General features: G+C 32.5%; 2 protein-coding genes and 1 long non-coding RNA gene across 8 annotated transcripts; all 3 read right to left on the bottom strand.

Moving 5' to 3' along the window:
- Positions 1-2,196: 2,196 nt before the first annotated feature.
- LOC121126983 (uncharacterized) lies at positions 2,197-3,512 on the bottom strand. Its single transcript, XR_005867416.2, has 2 exons — positions 3,333-3,512; positions 2,197-2,346 (listed from the first exon to the last, which is right to left on the bottom strand). It is a non-coding gene; the product is annotated as an uncharacterized lncRNA (long non-coding RNA).
- Positions 3,513-8,007: 4,495 nt separating this feature from the next.
- LOC121124727 (serine palmitoyltransferase 2) lies at positions 8,008-11,933 on the bottom strand. 4 transcript variants are annotated; one of them, XM_071891277.1, is made up of 4 exons: positions 11,828-11,933; positions 10,695-11,409; positions 10,460-10,612; positions 8,008-10,389 (listed from the first exon to the last, which is right to left on the bottom strand). In XM_071891277.1, the coding sequence occupies exons 3-4, from the start codon at positions 10,570-10,572 to the stop codon at positions 8,883-8,885; spliced, it is 1,620 nt and encodes a 539-aa protein (XP_071747378.1). In that variant the 5' UTR covers positions 10,573-10,612; positions 10,695-11,409; positions 11,828-11,933; the 3' UTR covers positions 8,008-8,882. The 4 variants fall into 4 exon arrangements, with proteins under 4 accessions (XP_071747378.1, XP_040575849.1, XP_040575856.1 ...); XM_040719915.2 differs by lacking the exon at positions 11,828-11,933 and adding an exon at positions 11,469-11,540 and having other exon boundaries at positions 10,460-10,633; XM_040719922.2 differs by lacking the exon at positions 11,828-11,933 and adding an exon at positions 11,469-11,540.
- A 1,834-nt stretch (positions 11,934-13,767) lies between these two features.
- On the bottom strand, positions 13,768-20,290 carry LOC121124716 (uncharacterized). 3 transcript variants are annotated; one of them, XM_071891267.1, is made up of 8 exons: positions 19,465-20,285; positions 19,009-19,412; positions 18,519-18,947; positions 16,363-16,556; positions 16,130-16,298; positions 14,443-14,579; positions 14,022-14,386; positions 13,768-13,974 (listed from the first exon to the last, which is right to left on the bottom strand). In XM_071891267.1, the coding sequence occupies exons 1-8, from the start codon at positions 20,173-20,175 to the stop codon at positions 13,951-13,953; spliced, it is 2,433 nt and encodes an 810-aa protein (XP_071747368.1). In that variant the 5' UTR covers positions 20,176-20,285; the 3' UTR covers positions 13,768-13,950. The 3 variants fall into 3 exon arrangements, with proteins under 3 accessions (XP_071747368.1, XP_040575840.1, XP_071747370.1); XM_040719906.2 differs by having other exon boundaries at positions 13,768-13,950; positions 19,465-20,284; XM_071891269.1 differs by lacking the exon at positions 13,768-13,974 and having other exon boundaries at positions 14,171-14,376; positions 19,465-20,290.
- Positions 20,291-22,180: the final 1,890 nt, after the last annotated feature.

The following is a 22,180-nucleotide window of genomic DNA, read 5'->3' as shown; positions in this document are numbered from 1 at the left end:
GCACTATCCTTAGCCAAAGCATCAGCAAACTCGTTCTCTGTGCTATTATTATTACCCTTGATCCATCCAACTTTAATAATACTCTTGGAATTATTGAGAGCACTTTTACAGCAAGAAATTTCTTCTCTCATTATAACACAATGACAATGTACACGAAGATTTTACCAAGCAACAATTTTACCTCAACGATTTTGTCCACAATCATTTTATAGTGAACCCAAAAATTGCGGAGAAATGAATACTAGCTAATATGCAGCTAAGAGTTCACGGGACACATCCATAAAATGCATACACTCATTTCTAGCATGGATAGTACTCGTACATCAGGAAAAGCATTTCCTTGTAAGGACACAATTTCTTTATTTGCTTGTTTGATGAGCATTAATAATTGCTTCATAATGCTAATAGAGCAAGATATACTTATACACGTGAGGAAATATTACAATATCACCGCCCTCTTTCAATTCGATGTGGCTTTCCGACATTTAAGTTATTTTTACTTCTATTGATGTGAAAGGCAATCATTAGGCAATCATGATATGGTATATAAATTTAATAACAATTTCTTTTTCATATATTTTCTTTATACCAGTTTTTTTTTCTTACAAGGGCATTGATTAAAGACCTAAAATTGCTGACTTTTGTAATACGATATTTTTCCCACATGACAACCACTTAGGTGACTTGTATTGTTGAGACATGGTCCAATAGTGAAATATTTTTTCTGCTCGGTCTTAAAGAATTTTTTTTAGAGCAATTTAGAGCAATATTTGAGTGCAGACCGTGATCTCAGACCGTAGAAAGACATTGTTTATAGATAGTCTTTTTATTCTCTATCTATGGACCGATCCCCCCTCCCATTCCTGATTTAAGAGTTTAACTTCATATGACTTTATTGATAGTCCATATTCACAATTTTGAAATACAACTGACCTACGTCATCAACCATTGATCTATAGAATTGAGATAAACCTAATTTTAAATGAGACAAATTTTGACCAATTTTTTTATAAGGCAGATTCAGACCTAATTTTTCTTTGAGACCTGTCTAGACTGAACTTCTATAAATGACCCAATTAGTTCGGTTCCCTAAAAATCATACTGATTTCAAACGTGTCTAGGATTTTCATATCGAAGCCCAACAGTAGTAATATATATATATATATATATTACATATACAAAGGTATATAATGTGTATAAAATATGTCCTCGAATGTGGGAGGGACTTTATGTAGTTGGAACCTAAACATGATTGCTTAGTTTATAAAAGCTGTTGGTATCATTATTAAATTCTTGAGAAGGGAACATCTAAGTATGTATAAAGTGATAACTATATAGTACCCTTAATTTTTATCCTAACATGTCCCTACAGCACATGTTATACAATTTTTTATCTACTCTTTTGTTGGATCGCTCTAAAAAAACTAAAAAGACCATAGTCCATCAGTTATAATACTTAATTTGTAACAGCAATATTGAAATAAGACTATGTAATGGTGTAATATCCTATTTGTAATATATTTTAGGGTTAAATAAATAATAAAATATGCAAAAGAGGGATTCATTTTTGATAAAAAGTAAGGCTAAAGTCATTTTATTTGTTGGTTCCATTTTGACATCTAATAGCTAGCTCATATTTATAAATATTAATGAAGAAAGGGTTTTTATTTCTATAAAACTTTGACCATCCTGACGTTTCATGAAAACGCTCTACATATATTGATAGTTCGAGAGCCTTCCAAGTAAGATTTCACCCCATAAGGTACAGAAGGTTTGATTCCCTGAAGTTACTAATATCCTCTAGATTTTTTTTTGTGTGTGACCTCCAGATCCTCCTGAAAATAGCCTCTGAACGGATTTTATGAACATGAACAAAACCTGCATCAATATATAGTAGTATTATTTCAGGACATCATAAAAAACCAAGACTGACCAAAAATTCCATCAGAAAAGTGAGGTCCCCCCTCCCCCAAGTCGCCTCAAAAACGTCGAATTTAAGGGTTATTTCACCCCATAAAGTACACAGACAAAACTTGCATCAATGTATAGTACTATCTTAGGACATCATGAAAAACCAAGACTGGTAACAACCAATTTCTGCCCGGAAAAATTAAGTCAGACCCCTCCCCCCTTTAAATTAAAACAAAATGTTGATAATACGTTATCAAACATTATAACAATCCCAATCTCACCATATTTTCAGTTACAAATTGTATTATAAACTTTATAGATACACATTTAAATAAAAGTTACAAAGACATTTGCCATTGATAGCGTAAATATTTAAAATCTCCTTGTCACTGTCTTCAGTTTCCTTACTTGTATCGTCATCTTTTTCAATATGCACTTAAAGAAAAAACACAAAAGAAATAAAATTTCGTTAAGATCATTTTCTAAACAATGTTATTCATTTAAATAATATTTAATTTGCGGTTAAGATTCTAATTTATTATTATTTCTTACTGGTATTTAACTATTTATTACTTTTCTAAGTTATGAAAAAAAAAAAAATCAAGGAATTTTTGCTTTTTACAAGAAAATATTTGCAATTTAATTCAACTTTTTTGTGAATAACTATGTACTTTTGAAATTTTGCTCCAAAAAATTTAATATTTGATTTTTTTTATGAGAAACATAATTTTTAAATTTTTTGAAAATTGTATTTTTAACTATTACTTAAAATATTAAAAATTGTCATCCGGAATTTTTGCTAAAATCGTATCGGCATCAGGAATTTTTTTGAAATTGTCCCACCCCTAGTGTTAACATCTCTAGCTAAAAGAAGAATAATTCTCTTCAACCTTGTTATAAATTGATTTAAAAAGAAATAATAAAATACGTATATATGAATTTAAATACAGGTTATAATATTTTCTTGTAGAAAAATGCTATTTTAAATATAGAATTAATTCATTTTTTCCCTCCAAATTCATAAAACAGGTTTCAGATATTTACAAGGGTCTTAATTAGGGATGGTGATGATTAATCAGAATCGGAGAATTGTTTGTTTTTTTAGGAATCGGCATCGAGAAAATAATGTTAAATTTGCAATTCCGATTCTTAGTTATTATTGGTATTGAACTATACCAATACTTTTCTAAGTTATGAAAAATAATTACTAAATATATCCGTCAAGATATAAGAAATGACCTTGTGTATTTTTTGACTTGAGTCTTATAATTTTATAAATCCTACCCTGAGTTAAAATAATTTATGTGCATGTGATATACGTCCTACCTAGAAAAACAATGATAAAGACGCATTTATTTCAGAAACGGAGACCGATACAGACTTAGACATAAGAAAATTGTTTAGAATTTTGAGCTACGTACGTAAGCCTACATTTAATTCAGATCAGGATCCTGGGCATTGGAGGGCAAGTTTGATTTTTCGCAAATAAGTTGATTATTTTTTCCATAAACCAAGATAGATTCCCCCTTTTTTTAAGGAATGGGTTGTCGATTCGAAAATGCACCAAAAAAATCCAAAATCCAAAAAACGAATTATTGTACTAATGGAAAAAGAAAGAACGTAAATATATGAAATACGAATTAAAAAAGGGAATTAGGAAGAGGATTGGCAAGTTAAATAAAGTATATATCTTCAATAGTTGAAGAAGAAACATAGGGAGTTAGCAATGATAATAAATAAATAGTAGGGTCAAAAATTTGAAAAAAGGTCCTTTATATTTACCAAAATCAGTTTTTTCACATAGTTAATTATATGTTCTATTTTCAAGAGTGTCAAAAGGGGGTGTAGATTTGATTATATTATCAAATTGAGGGAAAAAAAGACAAAATATTTTATACAAGGATATTTTATAATACAAATTTACATATTATATAATTATAGTAGATCGTTTTAATTTAGAATTTTAACATGAACAAACTAAATATAAATAAAATCTTTTTAAATTTTTATTGGCTATCTTTAAGATAACGTGTTCGTGCTGGTATTATTATAAAATAATTTATGATAAGAAATGCTCAAAAACTGAGAAGAAATAAATTGAGCACAAACTAAATGTGAACAATAGTGTTCTGAACACATGCAGTCGGTGCAGATATTGTTACTTTAGGGAATAAGTTTTGTAAAGGGATCTAGAAAAACTTGCTTTTGCAAAATTTTCCTTTAGAAAGTTTGTTATGGCATTACTCGCCCTGGGAAAATTTGCACTGGAAAAACTCGCCGGGCTGAGGAATGAATCGCCTTCCTTTATCAATTGTATTCTTGGAAATTTATAGCAAAATGGAATTTTTAACTATTATTTTAAATATTAAAGAATCGGAAATTTTTTACTAGTATCGCATTAGAATCGGCATCAGGATTTTTTTTAAACATGCCATCACTACTCTCAATTCAGGTATACCAAATGTCTTGCTCCCACCTTCTACTCTTACTGATGGTACCCGAAAACACCCCAAAACATTCAGGGTACAATTGGGGGTTGTGAGGGGCTCTTTGTAGTTACTTAAGTATCGGCGGTACTCAAAAACACTCCCAATATTTGGGGTATAAAATGACAATTCATAAAGTCCATTCTCCGTTTACTCATACATTTATACGAAATGGTTTTGTTCAAAATTGTTTTTATACGAATATATTTTGTAAAAAGTTACTTATTACGCTTCCTTCGATTGATGTCTTTGGACAATTAAATATTTTCTTGAGCGATAAGCCAAAATACTTTCTAGCTTAAGTTGATATATTATTAGAATACACTGCACTACATGTTACCATTATGAAAAATATATTACAATTAATATGTATTGTCTATAAAAAAAAATGTATAATGATTCATTAAGGCAGGGAGTACTTTAGTACTGGAGTGTGAATTATATTTTACCGGCCCCTCACCCACTTCTTCGTTCCATGGGCCCTCACCACACACTCTCTTGACTACACTAACTGCTACCCTCATCTAGCCGGCAACAGGGAAATGGCCTACCAGTTTGCCACAGCAAGATAATACCTATCTTCTGGTTATTCTTTTCCAATTTAATTTGCCTTCCTCGCTCCTATATAGCTCAAGCCCAAACACCTTCGCTTCGGATACATTCTCGTAGGCTTGGTTTCTAATCCTTTCTTTTTCAATAACTCTACAACTCTATTGACATCCACTGTGTCTAAATTAATGATGATGCCATCGAATTAATTATCTCTAGAGTCTGGCACAACCTTATCTGTTGAAAGGACGTATGATAACACCGATATCATTATCTCGGGGCACAATTGAGACCGAATCCTAAATGGGTTAGTTCATATTGATTTTACTTATATCTTATTTGCATCTCTTTGGAGCAACTTTTATTAGCCAGGATTTGCATATATGCGTCTCTTAAATCAAATAAAGCACTATTATGTCGAAATTGCCTCCATGAATGAATGCTGCATGATACAAACTCGTTTAATTATCTGAAGTAAAGTACGGGTCTCACTTTTCCTTTTCTTACTTCTTCTACGGACATAATTGGTATGACTTGGTATTATTGGTATATATTGGTACACCCTGTACCTTGTTTGGTTCCAACCATTTATTTTCAATCCATCTTTCCCTCTCTTTGTCGAACTTCTCGTTAGATTCTGGCTTAACTGAGTACTACCCCACTGTATAATACAACCTTGGGTTCTTCTTCCAAATCCATTCCGCCACCCATTGTTTATCATTTAAATTTACAGTATAATTGTCTCCGCATACTTCCTCCAACATTTGATTTACTTCTTGATCCGCATACGCCGCCAGACACACAACTTCCATGATTGCACTATAGTTTGTAAGTACGTTGTTACTTAACACAACATCTACGAGATTTCGTTTATACCCTAAGTTTCCCATATATAGAATATATCACTCAACCTCAATCAAATATTTCTATCCAATTTGACTTTTTTGTTAAATTATTATGGAATATGAATATAAAGGAGCTATAAAATATGATTTCTAAGTAAAGACTGAATATATTCCTATCTTAAAGTATGTAATTTAACCATTAATAAAAGTTATTCATTGACATGAACTCGGGCGAAAATATGGGTTGCTACAAATATATTCAAGTATCGCCCGGTAGTTCATTAGGTGTATACTTTGAGTGCCCTCTACGACTTCAAAGTCACCAACACAGCAACTGAACTGTTTAAAAAAAAGAATTGATTCACCAGAAGAACTGAATCATCAAAATGACGATTCAATACAAGTTTTTTAAATATCAGTTGGAACCATTCCAAAAAAATTGGTTGTAGCCCCTTGGCATGGTTAAAAAGCTCCATTGAAGGGCAAGTAGCAGAGCTGTCAAAGTAAATCACTCTCAAAAGACTCCGACACATTAATATTTATTTTATTTAATCTTATCTCTAGAGATAATTTTTATTTATCAGTGAAATAATTCAACTCTAGATTTACATTTATTTGTACACGAATATGTTATAGCTTCTGGCTAGTAGCTACTCTTAAAGGTATAAATCTTAACGTAATTCTTGCCTCTAGCGGGGAAAAAACTAAACTTTGACCAGGGCATTTTTCAGCTATTGATGATGTTGGACCTCAATACTTTACTCCGTTTAATCACAGAGCATATAGGTATATATATATGCTCTGTGGTTTAATGGTTAAGTCGTACCTACCTTGACATATAAATAATTAGGAGAGTGTGTTCAATTCCCTGTCCTTTCGTTATTATCATAGTAAGATAATTATAATGATTATTTAGCAGGATCTTTCTCGACACTGACAAAACATTCATATTATCATTATTGGTTTATGTAGTATATAGTATAGTCAATTTCTCGATCCATCCTTATTAGTTATAATCATAGTAAGAGAATTCGAATTAGATTTTTCTGGATCTTTCTCGACACTAACAAAACATTCATATTATTCTTAATAGTGGATGTGGTATATACAAGTATTTTCTGAATAATTTTGACCATTTGTCAGTGTGATTTCCCGCACCCTCTTTCGACCGAACATCACCGTGTAACTCTTATCTAGTATTCTAGAAATATTTATAAATTACAGGTTTATGAATGTAAGGGCGTGCATTCATTTAAAAAAAAATAAGTATTTATTTGGGCAAGCTTATTTTCAGCGTTGTTCATTTGAGCGACTTTTTCATATAGTAAAACCAAGATTAGCTATAGACTATAGACTATCTATGGATTATTTTGTGCTTTAAGAATGATGAATATTTCTTCATTCATTGAAGCTGACAGAGTGGTGAAAGAGCACCCAAAGAGATCAGTCAAAACACCCGTGAAACCTCATAAAAAGTATAGAGTACATATAGCTTTAAACTAAGTCAGAAATGGCTCATGAATCATTGGATAACGAACATGATCGGAGAATGCACCTCCTTTTTTAAAGATCCTACTTCACAACTTCCTATCGATCGAAGTGTTTGAATGACATCCCACTCCATAAGTTTTGAAAAAGAATTACTCTACAAAGCTTGCGGAGTTTAAACAAAGTCCGATAAGAGCCTCAGTTGCTCATCCTAGATTTCTTCAATTCGATTTTTAACACTGCTGTGGTTAGTGATCCGTTTAATAATAACGCCTTTCATCTTGTATTGTTTACTATATGAAAATGTTGCTGATGTGAACGACGCTGAAAAAAGGGCTCGCTCAAATGAATGTAGATAAGATGACAGTTGCTAAAATTAACGTTGCTCAAATGAACGGACATGGAATATTAAAGTGGTCATTAAACGTGATGTTTTTTGGGAGATACATAGACAAAAAATATTCCTTTTAATAAAAAATATAAGTTTTAACCCATATACATATAGATCAATATTTAGAGGTCGTACATCGTTCTTGTGGTTTGTAAATTTCACTATTTCTTGAATAAAAATAGTATTCTTACCTGAAAATATTCATATTCAATAAAGGTCAAAATAGAATAATTTATAATGAATAAACAATCTTTGAAAAGTTTCAATATCAATTAAAAATACCTAAAATAATATTATTGTTAACGAAAAATAAAGTGTACTATTGTACTGCGTAATATATATAAAAAGTACATGTTTTTATTAAGTTATACATTTTTAGTTAAGATTAATTTAATAAATAGCAGTAATTCAACATAGTATTAAAACATAACATTCATAAACTTCAATCTCTAAACAATGATCAATATGGCTCAAGCTTAACATATATTTTTTCATTGCAGGGAACATATTTTTTTTACCTTGTCCCCTCCCAACATATTGGAAATAAGTTTAAATAAATTTAAGGACCACACTAATGTAAGAAACTTTCAAGCGGAAGGGGAAAAGAGCAAGTAACCCACAGTTTTATAAACATAAATTATTAATTAATTCATAGAGCGACCAGTAGTAACTACAAAAATTAGGACGAAATATATAATATACCATATTTAATTAAATAACAAAGGCTATAAAAGTCGAGTGTTTTATTGAAGAGAAGACTGAATTAGCATGAACATATTATATACTAGTAAGTAGAGCGAACCCACATGAACTTCAATCCATCGATTCCCCTCTAAATAATCAGTATACAAACAATGAACAAAGTCCACACCAAGGAATCACTTTACATCTGCGGTCGACTCCTAATAATGCATATAACTTTGGGGAAACTGTCCTACATTTATCATTTACTTAAGAGTCTTTCGAATGTATGTAGTAATGTGGTAAATAGATAAAGCATAATTAATTTATCAATGGAGTCCAATGTGCAATATATTTTATCAATCTACGTTTGTATACTTAATAGTAGATAGATTCGTTTATTAAAAACAAATTTAAAAGCAATATTTTTCCATAGTTTTTGCTTTACCAGAAAAGAAGCAAGAACAATTATTTTGAGAGACTAGCGCACGTATGAATGATTTACGTACATACATACATATTAAAAATGGACTAATCATATTCAATGATTTCATACGGATCTGTATTTCTTCTTGAAATCCTAAGATTTAAAAGGTCACCAACTTCTTGGATGGCTTTTAATGCTTGATCCACCATTTCCTTAGTATGACCAGCCGATAGACAAAATCGAGCTCGTTCATTGGTGAGTGAGATTCCAGGGAATCCCACAGTTACAGTGGCAAGGTTACGCAGAAGCAGTTCATAGACGAATGCTCTAATTTTACTCGGATTAAAAAGTAAAAGGGGAACAACAGGACTATCGTTGTGTCCGTAAATTATAAAACCCATTTGATGTAACTTTCGTCTGAAGTAACGGCTGTTTTTAGCAAGAGCTTGCACTCTCACTAATCCGTCAGGAAATCCAGGTTCTCTCATTATGCACTTCATAGATTGAATGATTTGTCTTGCAACAGGAGGAGAAATTGCGGGTGAATAACATTGTGCATGTGATTGAATTCTCAAGTAGTCAATGAGCTTCTTACTCCCTGCAATGTAGCCACCAGCAGCTCCAAAGCTTTTAGTAAAGGTTCCCATCATTATATCAATGTCATTGGGATCAAGGTTGTAATAATCAACAACGCCCCTTCCGTTAGGTCCCATTGCTCCTACAGAATGAGCCTCATCCAAATAAATGTAAGCTCCATATTTATTCTTCAATGCAAGAATTTCTGGCAGGCATACAATGGAGCCCTCCATGGAGTAAACGCCCTCCACTACTATCACAACCTTCTTCCAAGGTCTTCTTGTTTTATTATGGCCATGAATCAAACCCTGCCTCAAGAGTCTTTCCAAATCTCGAACATCATTGTGTTTGAATACTTTTACATGACATTTAGAGAGTCTAAGTCCTAAAATTAATGATGCATGATTTAAGGCATCACTAAGCACAAGAGTATTTGAATTAAATAGGGATGGAATATTAAGAGTATTGGTTCCAAAGCCCATTCCAAATGTGATGGCATCCTCAACTCCAAGAAATCTTGATACAACAGACTCGAGTTCGACCTGGGTTTGATGTTTTCCATATTCATGAGGAGAACTGCTCAATGTAAGCCCCTTCTCAGAAATTTCAGATATGGCACCTTCAGTACAGATTCCCGTGTTTTCTGAATATCCTAAGTAATTATAGCTACCTAAATTGATACACTTAGTCTTTTTATCCAGGATAGTAAAACTCCATTTCTCATCTGTAGTCTCACGACTCAGGACCTCAACAGTAGATCCAGGTACGGAGCAAATGGGTTGAAAGGCAACATCCTTGAATCTCCGAAACATATGGCGAGTATAAAAACTTTCAAATGATGAGTAGAGGGGAGCATAGCCCTCTCGGTCCGTCTCTCTCTTCCCTTTAGCACCCATTCCGAAGATGAAGTCATTCATTTTACCAACCAAATAAAGAACAAAATACGCAAAATAACAGCAAAATTTGACCCATTTGGATGCTGACTCAAAGGTGGCTGGATCTGTCGAGCGAACATATGTGGAGGGTGGAATCTTACTGTTAATGAGAAATTAGAAGTAGAATGTTATGTATATTAATGATTATGTAATTAATGATCCAATCTCACTTTTCTCTACTAATGAATTTCCCAGAGTTAAGACCATTGGATTTCTTCCTCAAATGAGTTTCTTGAGAACAAACCATGTTCACCACTTCGGCAATGGGTGATAACGTCTCCATTTTACTTTCCTTTTATTAATTATTAACACAAGCTACAACTCTGCAAATTCATTTATGTTATCTAAGTAAACATTATTTATCAATCAAGCAATGAATATATGTATACTAATTAATCAAAGTACCACTAGTTGACGTTTTACTCCTCCTAGAGGTTATCTCTATCTTCCTTTTCCCAATCTTTTGCAAGCGGCAAGGATTCCGATTTGTTGAAGGAAAGGAACTGCAAAACACAAATGGATCCCTTATTCTGCTTGTCTGGTGTTGATGAACATGGTTCGCACTCTGGCAAATGACGACCTACAGATGAGTCCGAAGGGAAAATAAAACAAATTTTGCTATGTAGAATATTAATTATTTATGTAAAAAAACAGGAATCCTATATAGACTAGAAACATTATGAAGGCAGCTAGAGAAGCGGGTCATCGTATTTGTATTTCTCTCTCTTTCTCTCTTTTAGGGAAGGAAAACACATCCTTACTCCATAGCTTCCTCTCCTGCAAACTATGGAGGGAGGAACCGGATTATGGCGTAGTGTCAGTTCTTCCTTCTTCTTGTCTCTTCTCCTTCTTTTTATTTTATTTCTTCCTCCTCTCTCCTTTTCACCTCATCATTCCATTCACATGTGGTGCCTGCCGCCTGGTGGTGTCACTAAGGAATATTAAGGATTGTAGACTCTCTCATATGGAGTTTGGCCTCTAATTTTTAAATCATAATCTCTGAGTTGTAACTAATCATACTTAATAATAAATTCCACTCTTTTGATGAATGAAATCCATTTTGATGTTTTAAAAAGAAGTACACTCAGTAAGAAGCGCTCACTCGCAAGTCACACGAGAGCTAATAAAAAAAGAAAGAATATTTATTAATTAATTTTGCTTCTATCATATTTGGCATACAATTTTATGTTAATCAAAGATTCCCCTTCAACAATGTGACACTCCGTGGATTGTGGAATACTTAAAAGTTTAATACTGGACCAAATGTATCAGTAAATTTCAATCAATTAGTACTTCTAAAATTAAAAGGGAAGATGGGCGTCTTTCATTGAAGTACCGTATTTTAATCGTGAGCCATTTTCAATATTTTATGATTAAATAGCTACAGCATTCAACAAAAAGAAACGTGAAATGCTAATTATATAATATTCATAGCTCACTTGAGTGTTCATTTACTCCTACAATCTATAATCATACTTTTTTTAGATGAAGGATTAAAATAAGCTACTAGTTGTTAGTCTTTAGGAATATTTTCATACCCTTAGTTTAATGATGAATGGTGTAACCAAAGTTTTGTGTTTTTTCAAATTAAAAGTACAGATTTAAAAAGAGAGAAGTTATACACACTTAATTCAGTGCTAGGTAATTTTGCCTATTTTATTTAAGGACATTTTGGCTTAAAGCCATTTGCTTGAAGGATATTTCGTCTTAATATATAAATAAATGAAATTTGTAGGTCGTTTCTGTTATTTTAGATTAAAATGGATGTTTCTTCGGAATTTTTTAATCAATATATGTAATGTATATTACCATAATACGCATTAAATGGTTGTTTTCTGTACAAATTTTATCTTTCGTCACTTTTCTAAAATTATAGATATTTATAAAAATAACATCCAAGGATTCTTGTATTCTTCAGTATATAAGCAATGATTAACAATTTCTCAGGGGGGTCTGGACAATGAAGGACCTTTTTTATTAAAGGAGATGAGATCCACCGAGTGAGGCACAGAGAGGAGATGTCCCTTCATGATGAAATCGAAGAGAGGATCAGAAGTCGTGTGGATAGGATATCCTCTAAATGACAAAAATATGATCTCCTAGGAAGGAAAATAATGCAAAGTACATCTATCTGAATGATTGGTGATTAAGATCCATCCAAATCACCATGAAAACAGTATTATAATGTATTCTTATTAAAACTCAGTATCAATAGTTGATATGCCACACGAACAATATTACCATATATTTTTCTAAATACTCAAAGACGTGCTATTAGCCTCATCTTATTTTCTCCAGTATTTTCATCTTTGGTTTATGACAATTGACTCATTTGTTATTTTTATTTGTATTTGGTGTGCCTTAGGCACAAAATTTTTGGGAACGACTGTCTTAGGGGACATGTATTTACGAAGTTTCGTTCAATATTATCAAGCTAAGCAAGATAATTAGCTTGAGCTTGTCTAAAGATTTATCGAGTTTTTTAACTTATGCTTGCATAAGATTTTGAGATCTTATATCAATTTACTACATAAAAATATCAGAAAATCGTATTTCACTTTGGAAAATTAGATAACAACAAAGAATAAAGATTTATCTTCCAATAGTATCTCCACAAAGAATCCTCATTTTTCGTCATCTAAGTAATTTGTAAAGATAAGAAAAGAATAAGTAAATTAATATGTTCAGTATTTAAAACGACTTATGCTTATCTTAAATAAATTTTACTTTAACATGTTGGAATCAATGGAGCATACCCTATTCTTAACCCGAAGAAAGTGACGTTAGACAAAATATTTGTACGCCATTTGAAGCTAAGACACCCTTTTGACACCATTAATGCTGTTGTTTTTGACCATTTTGTTGTATTTCTACAACACTTATCTTGGAGCTTTATGCCAATCCTAAATTTAAAAAAATTACGCCCCTCCGCAGGATTTTTTTTTTTTTTTGGGGGGGGGGGACTTGATTTTTGGATTAAGAAAAAAAAAAAAATCCAAAAATTAAAATTTAATGGAAACAATTTCAAAAAGCCACAACTGCTCCAAAAAATTTCAAAAATTCTGAGCTCTTCATAGAAAATTTAATTTCTTGGATTTTTTTTTAAATTTAATTTTTTGAAAAAAAAAACTCAAAAATGAAATTTCATATGCTAAGCTTTTAGAATAAATTATTATTATTTTTTTCTTTTAAATTTCAAAAATTAAATTTCAAATTTGTATCCCTATTTTGCCTAAATTTTTTCATCCTTAACCTATTTTTTTAAGTAAATCAAAAATTCCTTTATTCTACAGCCTCTCCAGCCTACACCTTGCGGACGCCCCTTATTTAAAAATGCATAATTATGTAGATTTAATAAGGGTGCTTCATTTTGCAAAAAATCCAATTAGAAAAATGACAATAGGCGAAGTTTTGCTCTGACCGAATCCTCATTCTAGTTCTATAAAGTTTCCCCCCTGATACTTGAACAACTTGAATATAAATTATATAAATTTATTAGTTAGAAAGAATGATAAAGATTCCAACTCTAGTTAAAAAGATGAATAGGAAGGAGAGGATGAGTGGTGATTCGTATGAAGCAATGTTCCGTGGCAAGTCGAAAGTTTCTTTCTATTGTATCTCCTACTTGAATAAGGAAGCAGAATTTATGACTTTTTCCTATCTAAAATAGTTCCATTGAAAAACTCTATTATTAACTCAAATTTAAATATATATTATGTTTACACAACTTACTCCTAACTCCCGGATTCCGTGTGTTTTAAATTTAAATACAAGTTCCCATCCCTTATGATCTTTCATTTTCTGAACTTTGGAGGAGAGTACGTTCACTTCCTCACTCGTGAAATCGATGGATCCAGACTTATTTATGATGATAAAGTTCTCCTTTTTACTTAGCTTCGAAACGAATGCAAGATACATATGGAGCGCCGAAATCGGCGCCTTGATTAAATGTCCTTTCTCGGACGATATTCCAACTCCAGCCCATCCATAGGGTGATTTCATACCTTGTTTCAATGTGATAATCATTTCATTATCTTGATCGTCCCAGGTCCATGACATTTGAAGATGATTTGTACCTGTTCCATATCTGATGGCGACTGCGGTAAATCTTCAATTTCCTAGAGAATATATCTTATTAGAGTAATTTCCTTACTTGGCATGAGCTCCACATGAAATGATTCCTCCGTTTCGTCTAAGGTGACCTCAAGGATTTCTTTTAATTTTGATGGTTTCATTCTCTTGTTAGAAATTAGAGCAACGAGAAGAACAGCACTGTTTTTCTCTCCCTCCCTACACAAATGGATATACATATAAGGAGCGTCTGTAAAAGGGGGCTAAAGGTCCACCCCTAGATTTTGTTGTAACAAGGACTATTATTTAAAAATGAAATTTATTTGCTATCTCTCTTCCCTTAAATTTTTTTTCTTTTTAATGAAACATTAATGAAAAATGATCTTTAATAAAGAAATAACATTCTATTTCTGAGCTAACCCGAACCACGGAGAATATATAGCCAGCGACAAAGCTTTTGTTTAGGAGTTTTTTATAGATTTTAGTTGACGTCAGCTGTTATTGGGGATTCATACTATATTATAATTATTTTTCCCCTTTTTTTTCTTGATTTTCAAAAAATATCTATGTACTACCGGCATTGCTCGGAGTAATTAAGCCTCAGCTAAATGACAAATTTTGCTTTAATGATATAAAAGGTAACTCTCCAACAAATCTTCAATGTTATTCTTCGTTTTTCATGAGCACACTCTTACATAACTACTCAATGCTTATGAATGAATGAAAGAATAATAATATTAGTTGGAGAAAAGTTTTTTAATATGATGTGATGAATACTTTAGTCTCTAAAGCGCACACTAACAAAAACATAATGCTACATAAAAAACGCCTGCGAGAGTTAATTCATTTTTAAATATCTGCGTTTATGTTTTATTCAAATCCTAACATAATACTGAAAATGCATATGAATAGTGAAATACACAAGAGAGCAGTAACAAAAACAAATAGAAACAGTGCTACATATTCGATCCCTACGATATTTCATTAATACGACTACATTGTTATTTCTTCTGATAAAAAAATATGTATATGATATACGTACGACAGCACTATATACAGTGCGCCCTGTGTACACGTTCGATGCTATATGCTCATGTCTCCAATATGTCATTAATACGACAAAATGGTTACTTCATGGATCAAAATATGTTTGATATACATCAAAGATATATATATATATATAGTTTTTCTGTTTTGGTTATATTTCATAAAGCAGATGACACGAGCTTATGCGATCTATGGGCCAAAAAAACAACACCAATCCTGTAGACACACCTACATTAAGCCTATAAGGTAAGTTGCCCAGCGTCCTTGTTAGCTTATGTAGATTTTTGTTTGTTTGCGTAAAATCTCACCTAACTACTCATTCCTTCATGAAAATGAAATATGCAACTTTTTCTTCCCATCATAGTAGAATTAACCTTGTTAATTCAATTGAAAGGTGAATTTATGGAGGTGGCGTAGTTAGTTGTATTCATAATCATATATTCGGTCTATTCATGCCACCTCAACCCCTCTAGTTGACAAAAAATGTGTCGAGTAAACAACAACTTTGATCAATTCACGTGGTTTACTCTTTTCACTTGGTTTAATGATAGCCTTGCCTGGATATGTACATGTATATCAATAAAAAATGGTACGTATATAGTCAAAGGTGTTAATAGGATTATAATTTGGGAGGGAAAAAGGTATACTTACCTCCCCCCCCCCCCTTCCCAATGTAGTTACGGGTCACTACGTACCTAAATTTGTATATATAAGTCTATTACCTAAATTCCAAAAATATTGCCTTTCTAATAATGGAAATTGCTTCGAATCTTTTTATCTTTGGGTTGAGTCGATGAAATAGTCTTGAGAATTCAAAGCTCCGTGGACTATTGAGTTTTGATGTCCAAATCTCATTTTTCAACTCTTGTATTACCATAAACTCCCTTGCCTCTAAATGATTAAAAGACAAACTTGATTTATTCTGTGTTTTACATATGTAGAGTTCAATCCTCACCTGTTTCCAAAAGAGGCATTTCAAACGACAAGAGTTTGGATCCATTTCTTGCCTCTGTCACACTTCTTTCCCCGCAATTTCCCTCAGCAATAAGGGAGTGTATCCAAGGCAGGTAGGGCTGAATCCTTGTACTAATTGAAATGCCAGGTTCATTATAATAGCTATGTGAAATGTTTTTACAGCTCTTCCCAGGTCTAAATAAGAAATTTAATAAACTTAGTAGTGACTCTTTTCTAGTAAGAAATAGGTTTGATCGAAATATCATCCACCTGATTACAGTTTAATAATGATAATTATAGGTAATCAGTCAATGCTTATCGAAGTGTAATCCATACTTTTTCCTCCCCTTAAAGACAAGATTATACATTTAAGATTTAAATTACTTCAAAAGGCGTCCCCTTATGAAAAAAAAAAAAAAAAAAAATCATCATAATCAATTATTATTAGCAGGAGCAAAAACCCTAAGATATAATTTTCCAAAATCTTGGCAGATGAACTCTAAAAAAATCCTTTCCCAGTGAGCGTTATAACCACGTCTGAAATTATGTTATAAAAATATGGTACCCTACATATCAGCTGATATGCTGTCAAGTCTTACATAAGAGAGGGAATGAAGAATCCAATATTATTTTGCTGTTTTTCACCAAAGTACCTTTTACATCATTATTTTGAGTGTATCTCTATGACAACAAAGTCAAAAGTCGTTTGCTATATAATGTCAGTAGACACAAACATAAACAAAGATGAAAATCCAGCGTAGAATGGTCATGTTAAAAAAAAAGAAACCGAAAATCTACATTGTAACGCTGACAATTTGAAAAATATATTTGGCAAAAGAGAAAGAATAATGCTCATGACGTTTCATTTGATCAGCTACAATCAGCTGTGACAGGGAGGAAGGGAAAAAGGATAAGAATAAGGACATTTGCTAAAATTTATAAAATTAAATTTCAATTATAAAATTTTTGAAAAAAAAATTCAAATATTAAATTTTTTTAAAGAAAAAAAGCAAAAAGCTTTCAATACCTATTTGACTATAAATAAAAACAAAAATGTTGTTAAGGGCAATTCAAATACATTTATAGAGCCTAACGCATAATTTGTGTATGGTGAAGGGAAGGCGACAGACTCAGAAATTTGATGACGTTATAGAACTCAATTTTCATTCTTAGTTTATTTTTTAAAGTTCCACTAACAACTCAGAAATTTAAGAGTTTAATTCATGGTCTAGAACAATTTATTTATGACGTAATGGCAAACAAAGAACAGATTCCAATATCAATTTAGTATAGTACCGTAATAAATGCGTGAGTTCTCTGGTTCCACTATAGTACATGTAAACCGAACAACACTAAAATCTAGAAGTGTATAAAACATGTCTTTAAAATCATGAGTGGCCTTTTTTGCGGCAGTAATCTGAGCAGGATTGATTATGTTCCATGCTGTTGTCATTATTATTTAATTCATGAAGGCAGAACATCTAAGTATAAAGTAATAACTTGTGCGTGTGTTTAGGAAAGACGAAGAGTAACAATAAGTTATAAGTATTAGTCTTTTTTCAACTCCGAGTTGAATTGTGGATCGCTATCGTAGTAATTCCAGTCTATATGTCTTTGCAGGACCGGGATTGGTGTTTATTTCCCTCCTTTTACTAAAGCTAAAGCTAAGTTGCTCTCTTCCCAAGTGGCGAGTGTACTAATATAAAAAAACTGAGGATACCTAATGTAAAATGTCTTCGAAATTTGAAAAGACACCTTACTTTTTGAATACAACTTCTATTATGCATCAACGCTAATATCTAGTTCTACTTTGTTCTTGTAGAGATATGTTCAAATGGTTAAAATAACGTCTGTTAGTGGATAAAACAGCTCAATAATAGAAACTTATTATTTCACTCTTTTATCTAAGGCTCAACAGCATATAAGTTATGTCTCTCGTTCACCATATTTTGTATGAACCACACCAGAAATTTATTTTATGTCTCTAGTGCTTGTGGGTTATTGTGTCTTCAAATATTAGTTGAAAGAATAAATAAAAGACAGATGAATGGGTTATTGTTTTTTCTATTCCTGAATAATGTATTATTATCGATATGGGCCCCAAAAAATCAATGTCTATTGAGTCCTATTAGGAATATACAATGTCTATTTACTTACCTCGAAACAATCCCAGTGAGAACAGCAAACTCTCTTGTGGAATAATTCCCAAAAGACATTTTTTTCCAAATTGATCCACCAGAGTGCTCATCACAAAGCAATTCCATATCCAGACGTCCATATTTTTTAATTTCATTCAAGTCATGAATCATAGCCATGTCCAAGTTTTTGCCTTGCTTCATTCGGTACATCTCAAAGGGGACCTTGGATATAGGATCTTCTTCATTAGGATTTATAATAATCCTATTTTTTTTAACGTTGTAATAATTGATGGAAGAGCCATGGAAGGCAACCCCAACACTGCAGAAGTGCGAATTACTTTTTCCACAAATATGAATATCTTTTGAGGATATGAATGTAACAACGGGCTTATCAAAGAGATAGGGTCCTGGCCCTGTATCTGAATAAATACAGCCACGACTACAGTATCTGAAAAGACCCACAATAAACCATAAAATGTCTCAAAATGTCCAACTATGATTCAACTTACCCCCATGAAAAACATGTCTCATTTTGATTTTGACATGTATAGCACCATCCTCGATCCGTTGGATCATTGTGTCTCCAATGAATGTCAAAGAGTTGAACAGTGCTTCTTGAAAAGTTTGGATTGATACAAGTGGTTGTATTGCCCCCACCGAATCTGAAGTTCACAAACATTTTCTGTGAATCCAAATTGTCGTCTGGATTGATTTTATTGAGAAGAAATCTACAGACGTCTGAAGTTGGAAGATTATAGGGAGACTCAAATACATTGCAGATAGGGGCCAATTGTGGGATAGTACATGGCTGGTACCTAATGGGCCCAAAAGAATTGGTCATGCAAGGAAGTTCTCCTCGAAGAGATCTGGATGATTTCCAGGAAGTGATGATAGAATGGCTTCCATTAAGGATCTAGATAGAGGAATTTGTTTTGTTTTTCTGGTAAAGGTATGCTTTATACAACCTGAGGGCTGCATTTAAGATGCTTCTTCTTTTCATGGTGACGAGAGGTAGAACGAATTTGGCAGTCTATGTCAGTGAAAGAAGATTTTTCGACGGGAGGTAGACAGATGGGCTGAAGGAAACGGTTAGAAAATAATTGAATCTCCTCATCTAACCGAATTAGGGCAATGTCATGTCTTCCACTTTTGGGTTGATAACTTCCATATACAAATAATGTTGAAACTATATTCTTCTTGTCTCCTTCTTCATGGATGTGATATGGGGCATTTCTTTCAAAGGGAAATATGGCGTACACAGTTCCATGTGCTGGTTTAAAAACGGAATGCCTTGTAGAAGTTTTTATTCTCTTATAGACCTTGTTAAATGTTTTTTTGATTAATTTGCAAATGCATGTGGCAGAAGATATGAGGAATCGAGTGTTGAGAAGAGAGGCAGAACAGATGGAGCGAGTTTTTTTTTTCTTTACTCGAATGATTGCTAACCAAGGTCTCGAGATGATGGAATCAGGAGATTCCTCGGAGAGGGATCCGCATTGGCAACTTTCGTGTCCATGGGGTATGAGTTCCATAGATGATTGAATTCCATAGGAAGGCACTTTATATGAGGTTTTATGTTGATGCTGAGCAAATAATCCTTCCGAGGATTTCCTAAAGCATTGAGTTGAGTAAGTTAAAAAACTTAAAAACAATATTAAAAGCACTCCTGAACTCATCGTATTCAATCAATTATGTCATTCTTGATACTCCATATTCATTGTGCATAAAAGGTTTGGAACATGATACTTTTTTTAATATAGTAACTTTGTTGTATTCTTCATGCAGACTGAATAATAATAATAATAATAATATAGTCCACCAAGTGGCGAAACAAACTTCATGAGCTCAATATTCGTTCAAAGTAGTTGTCTACGCGATACTTTTTTGACCGCTAAAGGAATTTAGGTGCCACAAATATTATAATTTATAGTTAAAGAAGGGATTTGTGTAAAAAACAACAACCACTAAGTTTACAGATTAGAAAAGGAAAAACAGTTGATGCTTGTGCTTTTTTTTGTTTATTATTTAATAAGTCGTGGGTGTGTTAACATCTCCTTCTAAAAGAAGCATTATCCCCCAAATTTGGTGTGAATTGATTTAAAAATGTATAATTTATTAAATATATATTGATGTAGAGTAAAATTACAATATTTTCCATTCACTAATGCTATTTTAAATGATGAAGGATTTCCTCTTTATGGCAGTAATTCATTTTCTACACGAACCTAAATCATATAACAGGGAGGTAATATTACAAAGGAGTTTTAGTCAGTAATATCATATGTCTCACTCTCAACTTTTCTTTGGACCCGTATACGAATCCCACCTCTAGGTATAATACATGGATGGCTTATAAGAAAGTATATAATTTTTGAAAGACTTAATTTGAAAAGTTAAATTTTTCTGATTTTTTTTTTTTTTGAAACATTACCTTTTGAAAAAATGATTTAAAAATCCAGAGCTGTTCACAATGTATGATTTTTTTTTGAATAAATTATTAAAATTAAATTTCAAATATTAAAATCTCGAGAATCTACAGCTATTCTCAAAAAATAAATTTTTTGGAAAAATTTATATAAAAAAAATTGACAAATCCAGAAAAAAAATTCTGAAATTAAATTTCATGAATTAAATTTTCTGGAAAGAATTAAATATTCCTTAATTTGGGTGGGGGGGGTCCCTCCAGCCCTCCCTCTGCGAACGCCCCTGCTACGTATGAATAGGAATATGACTTTTGTATAGAGCATGAAGAGAAAGCGAGAGGAAGTTGATGAGTTATGATTCTACCAAGTTAAGACCCTTGTAAACACACTTTTAAACTAAGTGGCGAAAAGAAGACCACGTGCTCATTATTTGCCACGTGACCAAATATGTTGGCTATCTCATAACATAGTTTTCCCACTAGGTGCATCGAGTATACTTGAATATTACTCGATAACTAACTGTACAACCTCCATGATTCACCCCTTCTACTGAATTAACAAAAAGTTGAGTTCTGCGTAGGGAAGAAGAAGATACATACGTCATTAGAGAAAATGATAAAGTGACTTCATCTGTAGCAAGGTTAATTGAAATACAAGGATATACCATAACGTGTTTACGACTGATGACCTGCATCACGCTTTTAATATTGACGTCATAATAGATGAGTGGTTACATGGGTTGGACAAAATCTGTTTTTCTTGCCCAACAGTCGGTACGATACATTGAATTGAAAATTCTAGCAATATTGACGTCAAAGCCTATGAGTGGTTGCGTGTTATCTCAAAATCTGCCTGGCTTGCCCGGCAGTCGGTACAATATATGAGATTGAAAATTCTAGCGAGCCCGATTACGTGATGGACTAACCTTGTTTTTCTAGAAACCTTGATCTATATTATCATAGAAAGTGACATTCTGTTGTTTTAAAGGTTTAGGTAAACCCATACGTCCCTTTTTTTGTAATGAGTGTGAAATAAATCTGCTCGCTATTTGAAACATCCTTTTTATCATCATACCTTTCTGCTAAAAAAACCCAAGATGTGTTTGCATTATTCCTTTTAAGTAAATATCTGAGATAACTTAAGAAAATATAGTAATTCTGTCATTAGGTAGATATTTGTTTGATGCAATGGACAATAGAGAAAAAAATCATTAAGATAAACCCTAGAAGAGGTCTATAAATATTGTGGGTTGTTTAAA

The sequence above is a fragment of the Lepeophtheirus salmonis genome, chromosome 1, assembly GCF_016086655.4.
Source record: "Lepeophtheirus salmonis chromosome 1, UVic_Lsal_1.4, whole genome shotgun sequence".
Taxonomy (NCBI): Eukaryota; Metazoa; Arthropoda; class Copepoda; order Siphonostomatoida; family Caligidae; genus Lepeophtheirus; species Lepeophtheirus salmonis.
Note: the sequence above shows the minus strand (reverse complement) of the source record. Positions and strands in the feature narration are given on the sequence as shown.